A 22,982-nucleotide genomic window follows, 5' to 3' on the forward strand; every position below is an offset into this window, starting at 1 on the left:
ATTTTCATGCTTCCTTAATAGATAGGAAAAGGAAACCCTGAAATGAGCAGAGAGACAGGAAATTTTGACCAATAATGAAAGAGATGCTGGAAGGATCAATAAATGTCAACTCTAGAGCGTTTCCCAAACACGCATAAAAGGCCAGATCGCAAATTTCTAATTTAAATTGGATTTTGACACAAAGGTCAGCTTTCAAAAACACCAAGGCTGATTTCTACAAACAAACAAAATCCTATTACCAACTATAAAAAATGTTTTCCTTCAAAAAATAAAGACCTGGAAAGGCAAAGAGTATAGCCAGTCTTTGTCAATACTCAAATTTACGGGAAAAGCAAGTAATTACGTTTTTCATCCCAAATTTGAAAACCCAAAGTAGTATTTCTCATCCTATCAAGTTCTTTACCATTGCAGAATGATTCAGGTAAGCCTTGCTAACCCATTACTGGGGACCCAGCATTTAGCATCTAAGCAACACATTCTGCACACAAGCTGAGAATAATACCTATATATATCTAGGAGAAACGCTGGAAAATTCAAACCCTTTCAAATTCAACGCGGTTGTAAAGTCTGATGATACAGAAGCGCTTGTATTTTTTCCTGGCTCATACGTCCATCTGTTCGATCTCCTGCGGTGACAAGCAGTATCAGGGCTTGTTGATCTGAGGTGAAAAAATCCTGCCCTTCGAGGAGCGCATCTGCAGCGCTGACAGCATCCCCTCGCACCCGGGAAGTTTCCGGTTGCCGCTCTGCGTGTCGATTCCTGTAGCCGAACCACCGCTGGTAACTCACGGTGAGGAGAAGCCTGCTGTTCGGAAGATAAATGCATGCAAAGAGTTTTCAACACCTGTTTCTCGCAGGGCGCCAAGCGCGCGCCGTTCCTGACGAGGGGCGTTTAGATAAGGGCGCTGGCAGGTGCGAGGTGCTCGCGGCACTGCCACCTCCCGGGGGGGACCCGGGACGCCCCCGGGGTGGCAAAGGGCAGTTCGAGCCGGGAGGGACCTGCCTCCACCCAGCAACCCGGCCCCACTTAGAGCGAAGCGGGGAAACCCACAACCGGGTGGCTTCGCAACTTGTCCTGGTTAAGGCCGCGTAGCTTAATCCGCGCTTTTGCAGCGGGGTCCGTCTCTGCCGAGCAGTTTGCGGGCTCTAGACCACCACAGACGAAACCCTCCGCCTTCTCCGCGGGCAGAGGGGAGCGCTCTCTGCCCACTCCCGCGCTCCCGACGGTACCGAGCGCTGGCTGCGCTCTGGCTGCCCTGCGAGACGCCTCTCGCCGTCCCGCGCTCTGCCCAGGCCTCCCGGGCCCCGGAGCCAGGTGGGGCCCGGGCCGCCCCCCCGCCGCCCCGCCGCCCTGCCCAGAAGCGGCTCCGAGGGCGCGCCCCGGCGCCCGGCAGCGCGGGCCGGGCTCTGCCCCGCCGGCAGCCGCCGCCCCCCGGTGCCGCCCCCCGGCCTCCCCGCCGCGATCCCCCCGCCCGGCTCCGCTCCGCTCCCCTCCCCGCGCCGCGGGTGGCTGCGGGCGGAGCGCTCGCATGGCGGGGCCGCGCTGAGCCGGGCCATGGACCACCACCTGCGCCGGCTGAAGCAGGAGCTGGTAAGCGGGCGGCGGGCGGGGGCCCCCTCACCGCAGCCGGGGCTCGTCCCGCGGCGGCGGTGCCTGCGCGGAGCCCGCGCTCAGCGGCGTCCGCGGGGCTCGGCCCTTCGCGGGGGAGCGGCCCCGTGCGACCGCGGCCGGGCGCGGAGCGGGCTCCGCCGCGGGACGGCAGCCGGCAGGGGCAGGGCGGGTCCGGCCGCGTCCAGCCTTCGCCTGGCCGGGGAAGTTCGGGGTCCCTCCGCCGGCTGCTCCCCCCCCCGCACCGCCGCGAATCGGGCGGCGGGTCTCGGCCTCCCAGCGCCGGCCGGTCGGATGCCGCCGGTCCGTTCGTCGGCGAGAGGGAAATAGAGCGCACGGGGGGCTCTGGGGTGCGCAGCGGCTTTGGAAGAGGGATGCCAGCCTAGATCAGAAACCAAAGAAACAGTCACAGAAACCTCTCATAAGAGTAAGTTTACGGGAGTCAAAATGATGTGAAGGGAGCGTGCGCTTGCCGCCGCCAGTACCCTCTGAAAGTACTTCTTTAATAGGAAACCCTTTGTCATACAGCAGCACTTTTCTCCCTCCTCCCGCTCCTGTTCAGAGGGTAACCTGGCTCGCTGAACTTGCTTGGGCTTGCCCACAAGCCAGAGGGTGGTGGTGGTGCACTGGGGCTTGTGGGGTGGGCTAGCGGGAAGAACTGATGCTTCCCAAAATCGGGTTCCAGTGCTTAGCAGGTCTGGCCGGGGAGCAGTGCGTTGTTCAGATAAATAGATGATGAGAACAAAAGAGGAGAACAAGGCAGAGCAAAAACGGGTGGGTGAAGTTACTGAATGCACAAAAGCTTCCCGGGTTAGGACTTAACGGGATGTTGATTCCAGCTGATATTTGTGCTAACCGCAGTTTTACAGAATGAGCTTATATACAGTATCGCTGTCCTGCCTGCATTACAGGAAATATTTCGCATGTAAGCAACGCCATCTGAGTCAAGACAGAGACATGCAAAGTTACAGCTGTGCCCGGGCAGGCTCGGGGACTCGCCGTTGCGCTGGAGGTAGCCGTGCTCCTGCACATCGGACGCGTCCTGGGAAACATGGGCTTGGGCAGCAGCGCTTTACCCCGCACAGACGTGGCAGCAAGCAGTGCCATTTAACCTGCTAGCCTTACCAGTGTTTCCCGAGCAAACAGAGGAGCTGGAAAACAATCTAAAACAAAGGGAAACGAGAGTCACTGGTGTTCTGAATGCTGGGTGTGATGAATGAAAACTGTAAACCAGGACGTTATGTTATAATCTGGAAGATCTTTAAAATCTGAATAAGTTGGAAGGTGAGATGGGTAAAAAGAGTAACTTTTGGAAGAGTGTGCTTAGGAGAAGGTTCCTAAATCTGTGTTTTGTCTTCTAAACAAATCGGTTTCATTATCTGAGCAGTATTTTGTACAGAAGCCTAAACATTGCACCTTTACCTGTGAGTCTAAAACATGCCTATTTTGTAGTGCACGGCAGAACTGAAGAATTTGAATATATTCAAAAAGAAGGCAGATCCCTCAACACTTCATGTGAAAACCAAAAAATACTTAAAATGAGAAAATTCCGGTTCTGTTCATAGCCTTGCTATAAAGCAGTAGTAGAGTTTTTTTAAATTGTAAAAATGTGACAATTTTTATTATATTAATAAACCAAGACCTTAGCCTGGCAATGATTTATGTATATGCTGGGCTTAAAAAACTGGGAAGGGGCAGTTGTCACCTTCAGTAGGACTACTCGTGACTTAACTGGAAGTAGCCTAGATCTTCACACGTTTGGTTTTTAATAGTCACATTCATTCCCCCTCCCACCCCCCAACTTTTGTTACTCAAACTTAAAAACTTACTTAAACAACAAATTCTCAGGGTATCAGAGCGCAGCCTTGGAGCTGTTGTGAGCACAGCCGTGCCAGGACAGCCCACCGGGCGAGACAGCTGGGGAGACCCTCTGCCTTACAGCACGCTGTCGGAAACAATTCCTTTCATCGGCAACTTAAGTGAGCCGCAGATTGCATTTAGTGAAGGTAGGAGGACTGTATTAATTAAAATAGCCATAAATGATATCCTGAGCAATAACAGCTTTTAAAAACCAACACTGTCAAGATAGCCTGGATTAAAATAGACTAATGTTTCTTTAAAGACCAGCAAGCAGTGCGATAGACAGCTGGGACCATCTGCACTGAATGGTGAGTGGGAACTGAACCTCTTGACCCTGCTTCTTTACCACTTTCTTCGTTACTGGGCAGGTCATGCCTCCAGACACAAAACGCACCATAACCAAGAATCATGCGGGAGGAATGGTGGGAAGGACTTGGGCAGATCGAGACAATGAGCCACCCTGTGTGCAGCTAAATGGGAGTCCAGTGCCAGGGCATCGCTGCGAATTTAGAAACACGCTGGGTTGCGTTGTGTCCAAGGAGCAGCTCTGGTCGGGCGGGAGGGACTCTGAGCAGCTGAGGGGGTGTTGCGCAGGGGTGTTCTGCAAAAACGCCCTGGTTTTGGAGGAACCAGCCTTGCTGAGGCTGGTCAGCATAACACGTGAAAGTAGAGGCCATTCAATTAGCAGAAGTTTAGTTTGTCTTGGTGTAAACTACTGCAGCCTTGGGCTGGTGTTGAGGAGGGGGATTTTCTCAAAAGAGAGCAGATGTTGGCACAGCTCCCAGTTCCCAAGGAAAGGTTATCTTCAAGTGCAACACTATCCCCCACCAGTGTGGGATTCGAAGATGCCAGCTCTGATTTGTCTTTCTCCTGCTTGTATATTAAAAGCATATTTAAATAATCGTGTGCTTGGTTTGGGCTGCTGGTGTGCCCCAGCATTTCACCACACAGCCTATGCACCGAGATCACACCGTGCTTTGCCAGACAAGTCACAGATGAGCATGGGTCCAGGCGTGCTTACACCGGTCTTCGTGTTACCTCTGGGAAGGCTCTGCCAGCCCTGCCGTGGCTCCCAAGGATGAATCTGACCCATTTGAGTCAATGAGAGATCTCCTGTTCCAATCGCATGTTTTCCATTGTAAGCTGATAGTTTCTGGCATGCGTGGCGTCCCTTTGATTGGAATTCATTCGGAAGCTTCCACATGCAATTGCTTCACAGCCAGGAGAGCCTCAGCTGACACAGCCATTCATCCCAACTGGGTGTGGGATCGGGGCAGCTCTGCAGTCAGATTGGTTGCCAAAGCTGGGATCCTCATCCCGGTGCTGACACCAGCCTGCGGAGCCGTTTTGGACAAGCCGTGCCAGCTCTCTGCACCTCAGTCTCTCTATGTAGAAAATACAGAAGACCTTGTTCACCTCCTCTGGAAAGCCCCTGGAGATTCACGGACGCAGTGTGGTTTGCGAGAATATGCAGTGCGGGTTTGTAGGTCTGTCGCGGAATAAGTTGTGCTTCTCCACTCCTCCTGTCATCTGTCCTTCGTATGGCAGTTGTGAAGCGTGCCACAGAGCTTGTGAATCTTCCATTAATGCAATTAATCCCGATACTAAAAGTCCTCTTGACTTTATCAGCTGGATTCAGAGTCTGCAAACATTGTGAGGAGGCACAGAAATATTATGTCTGCTCTCCGAGTTACAGAATGTTATCTCAGCTGAAAGATCAGATTTAACAAGAATTGCCTTGCTCAGAGATTAGCAGAGAGGAATTTCATTTCAGCGTCTCACGCTGCAGATGGCATTACCTCCGTAAACTTTCCGAGACAGGGATTGTTTGCATTTGTACATAGTAACATCAGCATACATACCATGGGATGGGGGTTTCAAGGCTCTTCTACAGTAAGAATTAATCACTTACTATCTAGCTAGGGACTGGCGAGTTCATGGGGCAGATTTATCTGGCACTTGGGGTTTGTATGGCTGTAACAGGCGAGGGGTCACAGTCAAGTTAGCTGTAGTTATAACTTTACTTTGCATGTTTTGGTCTTTCTTGAGGAATCCAGAATATTTCTCAGCTTTCTGTTGCTTTTTTCTAGGAGGAAAAGTATTACAGTAGGTATTTAAAACAAACCCCACCACTTTGACTTGAACTTTTGAATGTTCTCCCTGCACATTCATCATAAATGCGTCACATTATTGAGTTTGATAGAGTCTGACTCCCTTCTTACATTAATTTACGTCCTGGTAGACAATGTTTCTTGCTATGAATATCTTGCAGGAATAGAACATTTGGTCTGAGTGAAAAATACAGCCAATTATTTTTATGCTTTGTCTCACACTGAGTCCTATTCCAGTAACTGTGTCATGCTCGAAAAGGAGTCTGCTGTATTTTCATTACTGCTAGTTCTGAAGGAGCAGCTCTTGTGATTTGCAGTAGAGCAAGCATAAACGACAGACCTCAGGGGCTAACGCCACTGCTCATAACTCCAACAGGTGGGAACACGCAGCTCCGTTTGCGTCTCTGCTGATAACGTGGTCCCTTTGAGGGTGGCTTTACCCATCGCTGCTGGAGATAGCGTTAGGAACTTGGGTGGTTATCGCAGAATCTCATTCTTCGGTGTTGCCTTAAGGGAAGGTGCAAAGGCGTAACTTGACAGCGGATGTCCTGTCACATATAACCTGGGGAGAGAAAAAGCAGTCACAGGCTTTGTCTGCTTGTTTATTTCCAGAGAAGGCTCCTAAAGATGACGGTGGATTTTTTTAGACTCCCAGCTGCACGTATTCAGGAACGTTAAAGACCAGATCCCCCAGTGAAGCAGACCACTGGGCTGAAAGCCGATGCTTTTAACCATCATCTTCAATGGTCAGTCTGTACATCGAGGCTTGTGGTCTCCTGTCCCTGGGTTGTGAGTAAAAGTTTGAAGGCTGGAGTTCTTTTTGGTCCATTTATTTCCTGGTTGTAGAGAACTGATTTTCTAATTTGCCTTTAAACGTAGCAAGTGTGATTGGGAAGCACAGAACAATATAATTGCAATGGAAAGGAAGGCAATTGAGTAAGGAAGATCGTTAATTGGCTGATGTGAACCATGTCTTTTGTGGTTAACATCTGTTTAAGATCTATTTAAACTAGTGGGGAAAAAAATCTTTGGTGAAGTTTCAGCATCCTTCCTCTTTCTGGTACATTGTGAGCTCACAGTTAACACCCTAAGTTACGCCTAAAATACTCTGGAAATACAAGAGGTAAAAAAGAGACTGGAAACTCTTGTGGTAGAATGGAAGGACAAAAAGAAGATTGCAGGCATCCATCAAGGGAAGGGAAAGAAAGGTGCAACATGGAGCTGGAAAGCAGCTCTCTGTGAACCGTGCAGCGCGCTCTGAAGAGTTATGCCCAGCCACAATTGCAGGCTTGTTGAAGATTAATCTAGTTAGTGACCCAAAGGAAAACACAGAAACAATATGATCAGCTCAGCAGTTCTAAAATAATTTTGGTCTCTGTTATGTCATCCTCTTTAAATACCAATTGTTTGTTGCTGGTTCTGTTGCCTATCAGCACTATTATTAAGAACTGCTATTTGCCATTTGTTCTTTCCTGTCCTCTTAGCAATAACTTCCTCTCTGCATTGCTTTTACCTAAGAGCTGGACATCTGTCTTCCTCCTCGTTACGACAAACACGCTCAGAGCTCTTCTTTTCAGTTCTCTGTGCTCAGCCGAAAGCCGCGGCGTGTTAGCTGGGTTTTTCCTTTTCTCCCGTCAGCATCACAAAGCCGCTGCGGTCCTGGGCAGGCCAGATGTGCGGATGGGCCGGGAATACAGACAGCTGCGGCTCGAGGGCATTGATGGGAACTGACTTCTGAGAACTCGGTGAATGTAGATGCTAATAGGAAAACATTAGTTCCCAAAGTGGGTTAAAAAAGTTACTTATTTACCTGTGAAGTGGGAAGTGACAAGTGAAATCTCCCTTCTTTGTACATCTCGGGTATTTGGGTTTGAATTCGACAAAATGCCAGTGACTGCTAGAGCACGGTCCTTGGGGCAAGTTGTCCTGCTGCGTTAATCAGTAGGGGAAGATCGCTGATTTATAGACCGTGTAAACCAATGGTGGTTGTAGTTCTGGGAATAAGTATTTTGAGGAAATCATTAAAAAGGTACGGCTTACAAAGTGATTGATGCCTTTGCCACTCAAAATGGTAGATTTTTTGAGGTAAAACACCCCATATTTGAACTCTGTCAGTTTTGCAAAATGCTCACTGGTGGATTGGGGGTTTTTTTCCCTTCACGTTGAATATTCCTTGATGATCATTTGAAAGTGCTTGAAAAGCTTTCGAATTCTGCACTTCAGTTTTCAATGTTCAGGGCGAGTGTAGTTTAAACAAGCTTTGCTTTGGAGAAGCGTTTAGCCAGAGCTGCCTTGTTCCTGCCTTCAAGGAGGTTTGATCTGGAGGTGATACCTTACTGCTGGAGAAAGAAACGTTTCACATCGCACGCTGAATCCCAGCCACCGAAGTGGAACACGCACGTCACAACTGTGCTCAGCCTTGTGCATACTTGTCTGGCTATAAAAGGCATCTGTGTTGGCTTGTTCAGAATTAGACTAAAACTTTTTCATGCCAATTTTTAGGGACTGCAAAAGTTTCAGGAATAATAATGAGATGCAGTTTGAGGCATCTGATTTTTAACTGGTTGATAGAGATAAATTTGAACACCTGCAAGTTGTTATAGTTCTAATTTGGCTTTTCTTGGAAGCAGAGGTGCCAAACGACCACGTGTATTGAAGCACAAAGTATCTCAAATTAGACACCCAGAGCCCCCTGAAACGCTGACCTATTTGTGCACCTTGAGCAGAGACGAGCAGGTACAAGAAGGGAGGATGCTGACGAGCAAGATCTCTGCTAGACCCGAAGTTTTGTAGTGAATGCCGTTTCCCCTGCACTCTGCTCTGCAGCACGACCGAGCGCGGGGCTGGTTCGACCACAGGTTTGGGATTTACAGCTCACAAACATGCACAAGACACAACATCTCCCGATGCCCCGTGGTGGCCGGCTTACATAACGTCCCTTGCATAACCCAGCAAGTACGGTCAAGGTCTCTCTCCATGCCAAATTAAGGCTCTCTGGGGTTTTGTGTCATATTCACGCTCTGTTTGAAATTGCACTTTAGTTCATCACCAATTCCAGTTCCTTCTACATGAAGTGTGTGACCACAGAGCCAGCGAGGCTGCAAGGGTTGTCCCTTCAGCCTTGAGTTCCCATCACCTTGCAGCCAGAGCATCTGTTTGACTTCCAGCCCAATCTCCTGGATTATTCGCAGAAACTTTTTTTCCTCCAGCAGCCCGGACAGTTCAATCTTGAACCTTTGCCGGGGTGGTGGTCTCTCTTCTGTGGGAGATTGCTCCTTTTCTGGAGAGTCTCAGAGAAGCCAGTCTGAACTTGGGAGAACCGAGATCTTCTTGGCAAACAGGAGAGAGTGGCTGTTAGACACGGGGGAAGAAGCTTTTTTTTTTTCTCCAGAGTTTTCTCTCCAGGATGAGTACTCTTAATTACCACAGGGTAATTACTAGTGGATGAAATCCAAGCCCCTGCAGACTGTTTGGTCACCAGGCAGTGACTTCACTTTGGGCTGGGTTTCACTCACTCTTCAGTTCTGTAAAAGGCTGAACAGATACCACAGAGAGCAAAAGATAAAGCAGGGGAGGTTGTCTGCTGGGTTTTTTAACTTGCACAACCCGAAGTTTTAGCAGTGTTTGCAAGCAGAGTTAAAAGCCTCAGGATCTTTAAAACTCTCTTGCTGATGGTGGGATTCATGCTGCCAGAGGGACACCGAGGCCGAGTCCAGAGGGCAGGATTCATCCTACCCCACAGCAAGTTGCTGAAGCAGGAGAGACGAGTCATGTCCCAGAAGTGCCCGTTTCTCCCTCTCCGCTGCGACGGGGACGGCTCGGCACAGGCAGCGCTGGGCATCAGGGGAGAAGCGTCCAAACCTCGTAGTCGCTCATGGGAAAGTGTTTCCACAGATGAAAACATCTCCACTCCTCCTTCAGTGGCTCGGGCTCCCCAGGCTGGTGCTGGCACCAGGTTTGGCAGAACCAGCTCCTTTGTTCAGAAGGAAAAATGCTGGATTCTGAGCTTTTGGGGCTCAGGTCTTTTCTTGGGGGGGGGGGGGGGGGGGGGGGGGGAAGACTGGATCTGCCCGTGAGAAACGGCCACACTGACGATAAATGCTGCCTATGAAATTTTAATGCTTAATAGAGCCTTGCTGGATGAAGCCTGCATTGTAATGATACCACCCATCACGGGGGAGTTAATTGAATCAATGAGGTGAACAGCAGAGCCGTCCAGCATATGCCGAGGGTTTGATCAGCCCAGTCATTACCGCAGGACCCTCGTCACTCACCGCGGCGCGATTACAGCGCCGCGCCGGCCAGGGGATTTGGTGGGAAGCGGCCAATGAGGGGCCAAGCTGGCTCCAAATCCAGCTTTTTGCAAAGCCCCAGATAAAACAGACTTCCATTAATAAGGCGAGAAAGGTTAGGACGAGAAGCATTACGGCAAATCTGGAGAGGTAAGGTGATAGTTTTGTCTGAGGCTTGTAGAGCATATGGCCCCAGCTTTTGTACGGGAAACCCAGGAGCTGGGTTAGTCTGTAAGTGGGGCATCATTCGCATGTCTGCAGAAGTAGAGGTTTATTTGCTGATGTGAAAAAATCAGATCGCTGGAGACACTTGATAGTGTCATCGGGAAGCTAAACAGATTTTCTGTATCTTCATAGCTTGTGTGCTCGTTCTGGGTGATAAATAAGTTTCTTGGGAGTGAAGCTCTGAAAAAATCATCGTAATCTGCCGGCTAGTTTTAGGTTCTGGGTTTTGAAATGGAGATTTGTAGTCAGAAACTGTTGAGGAGCTTTTCACTTATGGAGCTCTATTGTTACAGAGGATCTAATTTTTTGATGACTGCTCTTTCTCACTGGTGAAATCCAGGTACAGAAATGGAAATAGAGCACGTAATTGAACTAATTTAGTTAAATTGGAGAGGTGAAAAAGTAAAGCTTGATAACATAAAGCTGAACGTAAGATGCATCTGTCCTTTTTCACCCTAAGCTTGAGATCTATTGCGGTACAAAAATTGTGATGAGCCTTTTAAACTGTTTATGCCAGCGTAGGCTGAAGCTTTTCCTAGACGGTGGTAATCTCTTCTGCAAACCACCTTACATCGATGTGACATGTCTTCACCTCCAGCCCTGCCGTCCCCTGCTGCTCTTCCCCTCTCCCACTCCCCCTCCCTGCTAAAAAAAAAAGTGGCAGCTGTTGGAAAGTATAGCCCATTTGTTTTATGATGCCGCTTTGGGAATATAATCCAGATCCTACATGAGAGAGAGAAAGCAACAGAGCGAAAGAGAAGAAGGGGGAGTTTAGGAGCTCTGGAAAATAACTTGCTTATTTTAAGTCTAGTATAGAAAGTTGAATCTTTATAGCAAGGTGCAGGGATAAAGCCAAACTGCTACTAAAGGTCCTAGCTTGGGAACCAAAGGATTTGTAGTTTAAGTAATTTCAGAGTTTGTTGGTTTGTACAAAATTTCAAGTGCATTGAAATGTCTTTGATTGTCCTCTAGTGAGAGGTGCCTGTAATGAGGGTATTAAGATCTGAAGACATGTTATATAGTAACAATGCGATTCTTATTGGGGTGTATTATTAATTTGCTGTAGTGCTTCCGGTAAAGAAACAAGGTTCTCCATGGAAGGCACTTCTGTTCGTTATCCTGACTCCTGATTTCAGTTAGTTACAGGGCACGAAAGACAAAAGCAGAATATGCTAAAACTGGTGGCAGCCAAAACCATTCATAGTTCTATGCCTTGGGTTTTGGCCAAGCAATTAATGGACACTCAAACTATTTATTTTTGTTGTCAGGTCAAAAAATCCACTCCTTCTGTCAGCTCCTCTTATTCCTAGAGGGAAACTCCTAGAAAAATCTAAGAAAAATCCAATCGCTGTTCCATGAAATGGATGTAGTACAGGTAGGATGCATCTAAAATGTAGTCAGTAGGAAGAGGTGATGTTTCAGAAAGCTGCTCAGCCCGGCTCTCCTGCCCTTTGGTCAAAGTTTTCTTGCTCTCCCGGCGGCACTGACTCGATGTCTGCTTCTTCCCTCCGCAGCTATCCATGAAGGAGGTCGGAGACGGGCTGCACGAGCAGATGAACTGCATGATGGGCGCACTGCAGGAGCTGAAACTCCTCCAGGTCCAGACAGCTTTGGAGCAGTTGGACATCTCAGGGAGCCGAAGCACCGTTTCTGGCATTGAGCAGCGCCGGTGCTGCCAAAGCAGCAGAGATGTGCCCGGGGCCCGGCAGGACGAGCGGCTGCGGGGGGAGGTGTCGGTGGAGGAGCGCAGCCCCGCGTCCCTCGCGTGTGCCGTGCCACGGCCGGTGGGTTTGCCCCGTCACGCTGCGCTCCCGGAGGGCAGCCCCCTTAGAGACACCCCCTCCTCCTTTGGGAGCCTCTGTAGCGAGGATGTTTATCACCCAAAAGGACCTTCCTCCACGTCGATCGGAGCAGAGCACGTCCGCCCAAAGACATTCGAGCCCAGTAGCCAGGGCATGGCTGGGGGGTGGCCGGCATGCCGGGAGTGCCCGGGGTGCGACGACGGCCATGACTGGACATCCTCCCTAATGTCCCAGAGCAGGAATCGGCAGCCGCTGGTCTTGGGGGATAACATCTTTGCAGACTTGGTTGGGAACTGGTTGGATCTGCCGGAGTTGGATAAGAAGGGGGAGAAAAGTGAGGTGTCCCTGTCCGTGAGCAGATCCCAGGAGCTCTGCAGGAAGTTCTCCCTCACAGCCAACATCTTCAAGAAGTTCCTGAGGAGCGTTCGGCCAGACCGAGACAGGCTTCTCAAGGAGAAACCTTGCTGGCTTCCCCCTGAAGACAAACAGCCCGAAATTTCTAAGAGACCCAAAAAGATGAACAAACTCAAGGGGACATTTTACTTCCCACTTCACGGGAACATCCAGAGCCATCACAGCAAAGCAGAGAGGTGCCCAAAGGCAGAAAGCCATAGTGAGAAACCCAAAACTGGCACCAAGAAAGTCCACGATACCATAGATTACACCCAGTCTGGGTTTGACATCAATACAGCTGTCTGGGTCTGAGTTTGTCAGCGTTCTCTGCTCCGCCGAGCGTTTGTTTCACACCGGAGAGGAGCTGGAGGCCCTACGCGTCTTTTCAGGAGACCCCCGAGTTCTCAGCACGGACTAAGATGAGAGAGGAGCCCTCTGCAAAACGTGCTGTGGGCTTCAGTCGCCTGCAAGTGGTGTTTTACCGAGGAACTACAGCTTCAGGGGCAGCCCGAGCAGCAGCTGGCGCAGCCCCACGTGGGGAGACTTTTGGGGACCGAGATTTGCAAAAATACTCAGAACCTTTAGCAGCTGTAGGGTGCGTGGTGCCACAGACGACCGGCCCCTGGAGCCCAGCTTACGATAGCCACGCCAGGCCCATTCCATCATCTCTAGTTAAAACAGCTGCACAAAATTCACTGTGTGCATGTGTGTGTATAAGTGTGCAAATATATATAGGGTTTTTTTTTTTTAAAAAAAAAAAGATCTATTCCTGCTTGTGTGCACTTAAAACTGGGTTATAAACCAGGCAACTCAAGCATTGTACCTGAAGCACTTGTTATTTAAATTGAAAGAAGTAAGTTTGAATTTACAAGACTTGAACAGTTGCTAAGCGGGGGTGTTGAACCCCAGCTTTGCTGCGTTTCAGCTGCGGGGTTTTCCCCCTAAACTGCATCTCTGCCGCGCTCCCAGCATCTCTCCTTCCCCTGCCAGTTAAACCAGTAGGACGCAAGGCTCTCTCACGGAAGTTTGTGACCCTCAAGCTCGCAGCGGGTTTCGCCTCTCTCCCCGTGCCCTTCTCCCCGCAGGTCACGCCAGATGGGACATTGCAAGAGTTGATTGCTGGGGTTGCAGTGAGATACAAAGCTGCAACAGAGGGCGGTGGTTGTTGTTGTTGTTGTTTCCTATTGCTGTTGTGTACAAACCTCGTCTCGACAGAACCAAGTTCTCCAGTGTCCGGCTCTCCAAGAGTTACCAATAAAGTGGCATCCGTCTCCAGCGTGCCGCGGGGCCGTCTCCATCCTGGGGCCACCCTCAGTCCCGCTTTTCTCCAGCGCGGAAGCCTCTGGGTTTTCGCTGTCACGAGAACCCAGCCGAGCCGGCACAAAGGCTCGGCTGGCAGGGGTCGGAGCCAGGAGCGCGTGCGGGTTGTGTCAGCCTGTTCCCAGCCGGGACTGGGGAGCTTGGGGAGCAGCCAGGAGAGTTTCCATCCAAGGAGAGGTTATAAATCATAGCAGGGAGGAGAGCTGTAGCCAGAGGTCCCTGCCAGGGTCCCAGCGCTGCTCCGGAGGCACGTCCCACTGCGGGCCACGCACATGCCCGAGAGCCTCGGGTAACGCTTCAACATCCATCTTCCTCCCCCAGCACAGGGAGATGCAGAGAGAGAAACGTCTGGGGGAGACACTGCTGCCGAGGGAAGGGCCTCGGAGCCGTGCAGCCCCCGGCTCGCGGAGGGGGACAGGGCCACGGCACCCCGGGGCCACGCAGGTCCTGCCGCAGGTCCCCTCCTCGCCGCCTCCGGGAGTTAAAAAACATGACCGAGGCGAGTCCCCAGCAGCTCCGTGAGCCCCAGTGCGCAGAGCCCATTGATCACGTTGCAGCAGAGGGGGAGCCCCCCCGCGGCGCTGCCCCCCGTTTCCATTAGCCCGGAGCCTCACCAGATGCTTCGTGCGCGCAGCAGTGTTATGTTGCAAAAACCTGTTCCGCTCACTCCAAGTTTAGGAAGGGCTTATGTGCGAGCAGTAGTATTTTTTTTAAACATGCGATTCTATTCCTGTTGTAACTTCCCAAGGCAAAGAGGCCAGTGGAGCAGAGGCATGGAGGGAGAATTTTTTTCCCTTGCAAATTAAATATAGGCACAAGACAAGCCCTGTTTCTGCCCATACAAGGAGAGGAGTGGGTCAGCATCTGAAAGCTATGCTCAGCACTTTCTCAGGAACCTGAGTTGCAAGCAAGCTTTTGTTTTTCCTCCTCACAGGCTTTAGGTCTGGTTGTTTTCCCCCTTCTTAATTTCTCTGAATGCCAAAAGGCTGTTTCTAAAGCATTTTGTTTTCCTTCTCCTTTATCAGTAGTTCATCCCGTTTGTTACAAATACGCCCTCCCAGCTCCCACCAACCTTTCCGTAGGGTCAGCAAAGAGGAGAAGGAGCTTTCTATAAGCAGCAGCACAAGAGAGAGCAACAGCTTTTCCTGCACCAACCTCGGTCCCTGGGGAGCACGGCCTCGCCCCAGGGCTTCCCTGCCGCCCAGGCACAACCCGGGGGACCCAGCCCACGGCCGGGCTGGCGCAGCGGCAGGGGGGAGCGCGATGGCATCGCCCTACGGCACCCCCACCCCCAGGAGCACGTCCTGGCCGTACCTGCCTGGCGCCGAAGGCTGAGCCCGCGGAGAGAGGAGCACTGTGCCGGACGGGGAGAGGCTCTGAGGAGCTGAGCACCCACACCAGGGGCTTTTTAAGCTTGTCACTGAGCATTGCCCTCAGCTGTGATGAGTGTGGCGGGCAGCAGGCGAGGGCCCAGGCTGCGCGTGGTGGGGCAGGGGCACGGCCACGGCCACGGCCATGGCCACGGTGACGCCTCGGCCGAGAGATGAAGGGTACATTGCTGCAGGTGGTTACCTCTCCAAGCGATGTATTATCCGGGAAACAGGATGTGCTTATGCAGGACACAGGGAGATCTGGAGCCTAAAATGCACACTAGGAACCTACTCGGCGGGAAAAGCGGTTCTCGGGGATTTGCCCCCGTTCCCTCCCGCCGGTGCCAGCCCCGTCCAGCCCACGCCGCCCGCCCCTGCCGAGGCTGCGCAACCCAGGGCTTTAGAAACTCAAACCCCCTTTGCCAGCGCACGTGGTCCCTCGCAGACGCTGGAGCCCCCGCCCCAGCAGCTGTCGCGGTGCCGCTGCCCCCGTCGACGGGGTCTCGCGAGGAGCCGACGGGAAGTTTCTCTTGAGAAAAAGCGCTTCTGGCCCCGCGTGCTCCCGACAGCTGCCCTGGCCCATGGGGCACCGCCGGGTCATCCTGCCCGGGCACGCTCGCGCTGGGGAGCTGCTCGAAGATCAGCTGCTAAACCCAGCCTTTTCTGTCCCCGCTCGGAGGAAACGCCATTGTTTCTAGTTTCACGTGGAAAGGGCAGTTCTTGGCCCCAGCTGCCGCCCACGTGTTCCTTTCCCACCCAAAATAATTGCTCCTGCTGCAGCCAGCACTGCCGACCGTGCCCGCTCCCACCCGAATCCCCGTGAGCGGGATGGGAGCCGGCGGTGGCGGGGTCGGAGCCCGTGCGGGGTCCCTGCACCCCCCCGGCACCCACCGCTCCGCCCTCCGCTTCTGCCTGCAATTGCCAGCGAGGCGAGCGTTCAGCTTTGGCGACCACGACGGATGAACGCCGGCCCGAGGACAGAGGTGGTGGTGTTCGCTTCATCTCTTCTTTTTCTGAAGGAACAGATCCCTACTGGGGCACTTTGCACAGACAGCTGACCAAATGCCCAACATAGTTTCAAATGTATTTATGGTCTCTCTGCCTCTTAAGCGTATCTTCAAAGGCTGTTTTGCATCAAAATAGGATTTTCCAGGGTGTTCGCAGTGACAAATTCAGTGTGACCTGGGCTTCAAACAGCCACTTGAAAATCGCAAGTGAATGTAGCTGGATCTCAAAGTTCTTAAGAGAAAAAAAAAATTAATAAATATTCTTTAAGAGGCATTCAAATAATAAAGAATATCAGCCAAGCCAGACACCCTACCTAATTTAGTCTCCAGAGCAGGATCTGCTAATAGATCAGGGTAGGATTTGTGAATTACCATTTCACTTCTCCAGGGACTCTTCCTGAAATTATAATGGCTTTTTTCTCCTCTTTTTTTCATGAAACTGCCATGAAATAGTTCCCCATTATTAAGTATGAAACCTACCTAATTAGCACAATGACAGTCTTTAATGAGGCCCTGGCTGTGTTCTGCATCTTTGGTAGGAATGGTTGATACCGAACACAGGACAATAATCATAGAAACACATTCCCCCATGAACTTGCCCCGTGCAAGGCGGCAACGGCAAGTGCAGCTTGGGCATTCAGATTTATTAGAAATCTCTGTTCGTGGGGTGCGCTAAGCCCAGACGGGATCGAATGCACTGGAGTTAATTTGACGCCAATAACGTTCAAACCCCAGGGACTGATAACCTGGCGCGAGGGGAGCTGCCGTTCACTGCGCGCCTGGGCTTTGCCGCCACGGGGAGGAGGCTGCTGCCGGGCACCAGCTCTGCCCGTGCTGAGCCCTCCCTTGAGGGGCTGGGAACCTCCCTCCAACGCCGGCGGGCGGAAGGCACGGGCAGGTCGGAGGAGGAAGGGGTTAGGGGCTGTCGGTGCTTGCGGGATTCCCGTTCTGCGGGGGGTGGCCGGGCTCCGGCTCGGCCAAGGGGCTGGATGAGCGGCGCAGCCTGGCCCCCTCCAAAGCCCACGTCACGCGGCACCGCGTCTCTGCCACCGCCGGCGGATCCGGCACCACTGAAATGGATAGGTGCTGGATCTGGCCCATACGGCTTAATGTATGGAGAGGATTTGGCTCTTAACGTTAATAGAGTGCTTCTCCAGGAGCTGCTCCTCACTCTGCCTCTCTGGGCTTTCCCTTCCCCGCCAGCACCGATGCTAACACCCTGCTCTTCCAGCCAGATGGCCTCCAGAAGGCTCGCAAATGTGCCTGTAATTAAAAAGCCTTTATTTTCAAAACCATTTCACAGCTTACTCTTCTGACAATGGGATGCGGCTTCTTAGGCTAATGCTGGGCAAGAGGAAAGGAAAATACAGGCTGGCTGCCGCCCGTCGTGTTTCCCTTGCCCATTGACCCAGGTTGTATTTACTATTTGCCCGCTGAAGCTGAGGAACCCACGTGCCCTGCAAATCTGCACCGTAGCTGAAGCCTCCCCAGGGCCAGCGCTCGTCTTAGCTCGCGACACTCGGCTCCGTCCCCGTTCACCACCCGCGCTGATGCGCCTAACTAACCTGAAAGGCTTTGCTGACGGGAGACCATTAACGTTGCCCTCAATTCCCCTCGTACGGAGCCCGACAGGAGAGAAACCAACTGCCACGTCCTTGCTGAAATAAGATCCATTTTATTCAAAGTCCAGCACTGTTTTATTCACTCCAGCACATTCCCAGTCACCTTCATCACATTATTAATCAGCAGCAGACTCTCTTCTACTTCTTTAAGCAGTGTTTCTAAAAAGTGGACCACGCTCCTTTAGCGTCCTCGTCTCTGCGGAAAGAGGCTGTATTTTATTTCTCTTTCCTTTTGTTCAAGTTCATTTGTATCCACGTGGCATTTCTAATCAAGACGTCGTACCCCCTTCCAGCTGGCAGGCAGTCTCCCACGCTGGTTTTAAAGCATAAATAAACCCAGTTTTCTGCAACAATTTGCCGAGGCCGAGGCCGGGCCGTGGCACGGCTGGGGGAGCACCGTCACCCCCTCGGCTCGGCGCTGCCCCAGCCAGGCCGGGCTGTAGCCCAGGCTCAGCCTCCCCGTTGGGGCTGATTTCCTCAGCCTCCTCGCTTGCCTTTCGGCAGCTGGGGGGGTCGGTCCCGGCTGGGCGCTTGCTCTCTCATCTGTGTTTTTCGGGAGCGTTTCCTGCAATAACGGTATTGAGCAAAGCCTCTGAGCTGGCTCAGATTTCTTGGCTTTCGCTGAACAGGAAAGCGAAAGGGGGAAAATCAATATCCCAGAAAGAAGAAACGCCCGATCCTGGGTCGGTCCTCACCTTGGGCAGGCTGGAGGTTAATTTGGAAAGCACTTCCCGACGTGCTATAAATGCACGCGTAACTCCCACCGCAGCCGGCAGGACACAAGCTCACCGGGATCCGGAGCGGAGGCTGAGGGGTCCCTGCTCGCGCTCACTCCACCCTTTGCACCAAATCCCACCCGGGCCCCTCCGCCGGCGCGGCGGGAAGGGGCTGGAGCGGCCGCAGCCTTGGTGTGGGAACGGAGGGAGAGCAGCTTCGGGCCGCCCTTGCTCACCGGCTGCCGCCTCCTCCCGCGGGACTGGCACGGGGTCCCCGGGCAGGCAGAGGAGCCTCCCCGGCAGAGAGCAGAGCCGGTGCTCGTGGCGCAGGGGTGGTTCCTGCTGGCTTTACCACGCGGCTTCTCTGTGCTGGCTCTGGCACCGCCACGCTGCCGGGGGGCCACGGAGGTCCCACCGCTCAGGCAACGAGGAGGGAGATCTGCTCCCTCATTAACAGACTAAGCCGGCAATTCAGGCTGGACCTTCCCAGAGGGCTTCGCTGCATTCACAACATGGGGCTGGAGTTAGCGATGTGACATTTCGAACCTAGAGATAACGACCGTGACATTCTGTCAGGTTTAATTAGTCCCTTTGCTCTGCCGGTGACAGCCGCCGCAGAGGCAGAGCCCGGCCGAAGGCTGGCAGAACAGAGGGCTGCGCCTCCGAAGGCTCCGCAAACAGAGGGGAGCACCGAGAGGAGGCTCTGGGACTGAGATAAGCAGTTGCCCGATGAAGCAGCTGCTTTGTTCTTAAATGCATATGCTAATAGCAACCTGCCTTTGCCTAATTAGGATAATTGAAGGGTCACTCCAGGCCCCCACATTGTATTTTCTGTTCTCTGTGGTCTGTAACAATCTTCCGGGGCTGAAAAAGTTCCTCGGAGGCCTGAGTGGGTGTCTCCAGGGAGCAGGAACATTGCGGCGTCCCTTTCCCCTCTGCTCCAGACTGAAGGCATTGCAGCACCAGGGCCCTCCCGACGGGCGGCGTGAAAGGAGGCCCCAGCTCCCTCAGCGTCTCGGCAGCAGCGCTGGCAGCAGCGTGGGCCGAGGCGGGGGCAGGCAGCGGTGTAACATGGCAAGGCCCAAGCTCTCTGAGCCCATCCACGTGCCCGGCGGCTCTGCTGACCGTGTCCAGCCCAACAGCTCTTCTGTCAGCCGGCGCGGCCGGCCAAGGCAGCCAGGAAACGCGTCCTGGGGACCTGGGGGACCCGGTCTCTCCCTCACCCCTGCGAGGGCAAAAGGAGCAGCTCGGGTCCCAGGAGCCACCGCTGCCAACGTCCTGGCAGAGCCCAGCGCGTTCCCTGCCTCGGGGCCGCGATCACGTAACCCCGCACGGCTCCGAGCGAGTTGCTTGCGTTCGGTCCTGTCCAGGTGTCGCTGGGCTGCAGCTCTCCCCAGCTACCTGCGCAGACTTTCCCCCTCCTCGTCTGCTCATTCTGTTCCAGACCGATTACTGAGAGTTTGCACCCAAAGGCAGCCAGCCAGGCATTTATGCATGCAGCTGCCTGATCTGCATGCACTCATGCTAATTGTGTGGAAACGAGTCATGGTCGGTTTTGTACTGAGTTTCCTGTACCCTGAATTGAGCTCTGCTTGTAAAAAGGAAAGATCAGGTCCTCTGGATTTAAAAGAATTCAAGAGAGGATCTTTCGAGTTACTGCTTACCTGGTTTTCAAACACGTCACTGATGTTAACAATGCTGTTAGCAAGAGTTTCTGAGCTTTCCACAGAATATATGTGCTATTTGCCTTTTTAAGGTGTCTCCTAACATGAGTGGGAACACTCTGCTTGCAGCTACAAACACAGTCTTGGGAAATTCACTGGAGAGAAGATGTATTGCCAGGAAAAGTCGAGCAAAAGTCCTCCTCCTGCAGAGACAGGGTCTTTATGGGACCTCTAAATCACTCTAAGATGGACAGGATAAGGCACTCTTACCCTGCTGTAAAACAGCAAAACCTGCGCTTTCTTACAAACGACCGGCGGGCGATTCCTCCTACCTCCTTCTCCTCTGCTTAGGAACACCGGCTCGACCCTGCCTTGCTGCAAGGAAGCGTGCCAGGACCGGCTCTCACCTCCGCGTGCCAAGCCCTCGGTGCACGAGCAGCCCCGAGCCGGCAGCAGCGCAGCAGGGTGACGGCGTGGCTGCGTGGCTGCGTGGCGCTGGCATCCACCCGGGCAGGAGGGACGCCTGCTGCCCATGGCGAGGCCTCGACGAGGATGCGCTTGTGCCCTTTGTGTGCGCGTTTAAACCTCTTCTAGAACAACCTGTCACTCCTGCAGCACGTCAAAGGTAAATTTCCTCCTATCCCTACCGGAGGGGATTATGTTCCCAGCAGGGGTTCAGGTTTTTTGCCATAATATGATTTAACGTGACAAGTGTAATTAGATGTGACGCATCTTTGCAACAATTCCCTACCTTGGAAAATCACAAACAAGCTTAAAATAAAACCGAATGCATAGACTCACATCTCCCTGTACACCGCAGCTGGAAAAAATAAGCACCAAGTTAAGGACTTTTCAGCGCTTCCTTTGGGAGACAGCGAAGTCATGAACACGATACTATAAATTAATTATTTAGATCCCAGCCCTGCAATGAGAGCCATCTGGCCAGATGCCTTTACCCTTACCAGAGCCCCCTTGGAGTTAATAGCACTCCACGCAGAAGGAGCGAGCTGTCCCCGTGCATCTCTTAATGGACTGAGACCTCAGTCCCTGCCCTGAAACAAGCAGAAACAGCACAAAAATGACTCTTAGCACTTGGGTTCCTGAGCCATTTTGTTTCCTCTGGAATTAAGGCAACCCAGTAAACCTACAGTGCCTTTGTAAATGTGCACGTTTGCATACCGAGCCCTTCGGTCCAGGCTGCTAACGCAGCCTGAGCTCGCGCTGCCGCTCGTCCTTCCCGGCCCCACATCTTGGTTTACGCAGTGGAAAAAAGCCGGGACTGGGAGACTGTCCCCGAGAGTCACCTGCACCTCACCCGCAGGGCTGAGGGTGAAAGGCTCAGACAATTCATTATGCACAGCAAGATTAATTCTCATTTCCACCCCGTGGGGCCCTCCCTTTACAATTCAGTTGCTGGAGTGCAGCACCGCATGAGACATATTTTCATTTGCCACGGTCTTAAATTAACGTGGATAGTCAATGCTGTTTTCGCCGAGTTTCAGATGTTCAGGGGCTTCAAGTTGCAGCATTGCCAGCGTCCTCCACGCAACACAGAGACGGAGACCGAGGGGAAGGCAAATCCTGTGTCTGGAAGAAGCGCTAAGGGAAGCAGGCGGAGGCTTTGGAGGTCCTGGAAAAACCTCAGCATTAGCAAGAGCGGCGCGTGCGGAGCAGCACGGCCGTCGGCTCACCGGGGAGCCCTGCCTGCCTCTCCTGGGGAAGAGACGGGGGAAAGAGTTAAAAGGCGTCTCCAGGCAGGAGAACAAAAACGCTATTGCACTCATCTTGCTCGCTACGCTCATCTAATTATGTTATTTAACAGGATACCCTCTCATTGATTTTAATTACTCACATAATTTGGGAAGTAATTCACAGTACATCCCTGCAGGGTGCATGAGTCTGAGTTGGGAACAATGCGCTCGAGTCTTCCTTGCTACATGAAAGGAGATGGGGAGGACGAGCCCCAGCCCAGCAGGCAGGCGGGGGGAACGTGACCGTGGTGGTTCTTTCCCTTGGGGAAGATTTCTCTGGCAGGGCAGAGGCTTGGGCCGGTTTCTCCGCCAGCACCGGAGACGTCAGCGAAGCCAGGATCGCACTGCAATAAAATATTGTCGCAGACGGGTATCGATGCAGATCCGTTTCTGGACGGCCGTCCCTGCACTCCCACCTGCGCGGCTCCCTCGCCCCGGTGGGATTTTCAGGATTCCTCTTCCAGCGGGAGGCGGCGATGCCGCAGCCCCGGGGCAGCCCCGGCCCCCAGCTGCCACCCGCGTGGGGCGGCTGAATGCGATTCAAGCAGCTCCTTGTCCCCCGCCATCCCCGTCCCCCCTTGCAGAGCAGCTGCAGATTAATTGGCCCTTTGATATCGGTGGATTTCTGCCAGGGACGATTCGCTCGTGTCTCGCTGACGGGGGGAGACGCTCGTCCCTTCCAGCGCGCCCGGACAGCCGCTCCCTGCCTGCAGCTCTCCCTCCAAACACTCCGGGAGCAAGGAGCCGCTCTCAATCCCCGAGGACCGTTAATCAAACAGTCCCCGTCGTTGTTGGCTATTAAAAACGCTTTTAACCACAGTTCTCCTACAATTTCAGTATTTTTTTTTAAACACGGTATAGCAAAATTGGGTTGTGCATCCCCCAGCACACACTTGTTTGGTTTCTTCACCGTCTTTTGTAAGTTCCCGACTTAATTAGGATGCGAACAATCCCAGAGGAATGTTTAATTAATATTATAAAGCAACAATGGGATGATTAAGCAAGTCTGGGCAGCTGCTATTTATACACAGGGCATGTGGCACTTGTTGGGAGCGAGCGTGTCAAGGAAAAATCATTCCGTGGACCTCTCTGTGCAATTTTATTGCTTGTTTTAATTGTCTGGTTCAGTCCTTTTCTCCTCTTTGTGTTCGCTCAGGCAGAGCGAGAGAAACAGAGATTTAGCTCCGAGTCTCTTGTTCAGCTTAATTATAGAGTGAAAGCTTTCAACCGAGGAGCCTCT

At 52.6% G+C, this 22,982-nt stretch overlaps 1 protein-coding gene across 3 annotated transcripts; it reads left to right on the forward strand.

The window, feature by feature from the left end:
- The first annotated feature begins 1,383 nt into the window (after positions 1 to 1,383).
- INKA2 (inka box actin regulator 2) lies at positions 1,384 to 13,601 on the forward strand. Of its 3 annotated transcripts, XM_075521825.1 has the most exons (3): positions 3,322 to 3,615; positions 3,732 to 3,777; positions 11,612 to 13,601. In XM_075521825.1, exons 2-3 carry the CDS (start codon positions 3,775 to 3,777, stop codon positions 12,602 to 12,604), a joined length of 996 nt encoding a protein of 331 aa, XP_075377940.1. In that variant the 5' UTR covers positions 3,322 to 3,615; positions 3,732 to 3,774; the 3' UTR covers positions 12,605 to 13,601. The 3 variants fall into 3 exon arrangements, with proteins under 3 accessions (XP_075377938.1, XP_075377940.1, XP_075377941.1); XM_075521823.1 differs by lacking the exons at positions 3,322 to 3,615; positions 3,732 to 3,777 and adding an exon at positions 1,384 to 1,591 and having other exon boundaries at positions 11,612 to 13,600; XM_075521826.1 differs by lacking the exon at positions 3,732 to 3,777 and having other exon boundaries at positions 11,612 to 13,600.
- Positions 13,602 to 22,982: the final 9,381 nt, after the last annotated feature.

Source organism: Mycteria americana, chromosome 20 (assembly GCF_035582795.1).
Source record: "Mycteria americana isolate JAX WOST 10 ecotype Jacksonville Zoo and Gardens chromosome 20, USCA_MyAme_1.0, whole genome shotgun sequence".
Taxonomy (NCBI): domain Eukaryota; kingdom Metazoa; phylum Chordata; class Aves; order Ciconiiformes; family Ciconiidae; genus Mycteria; species Mycteria americana.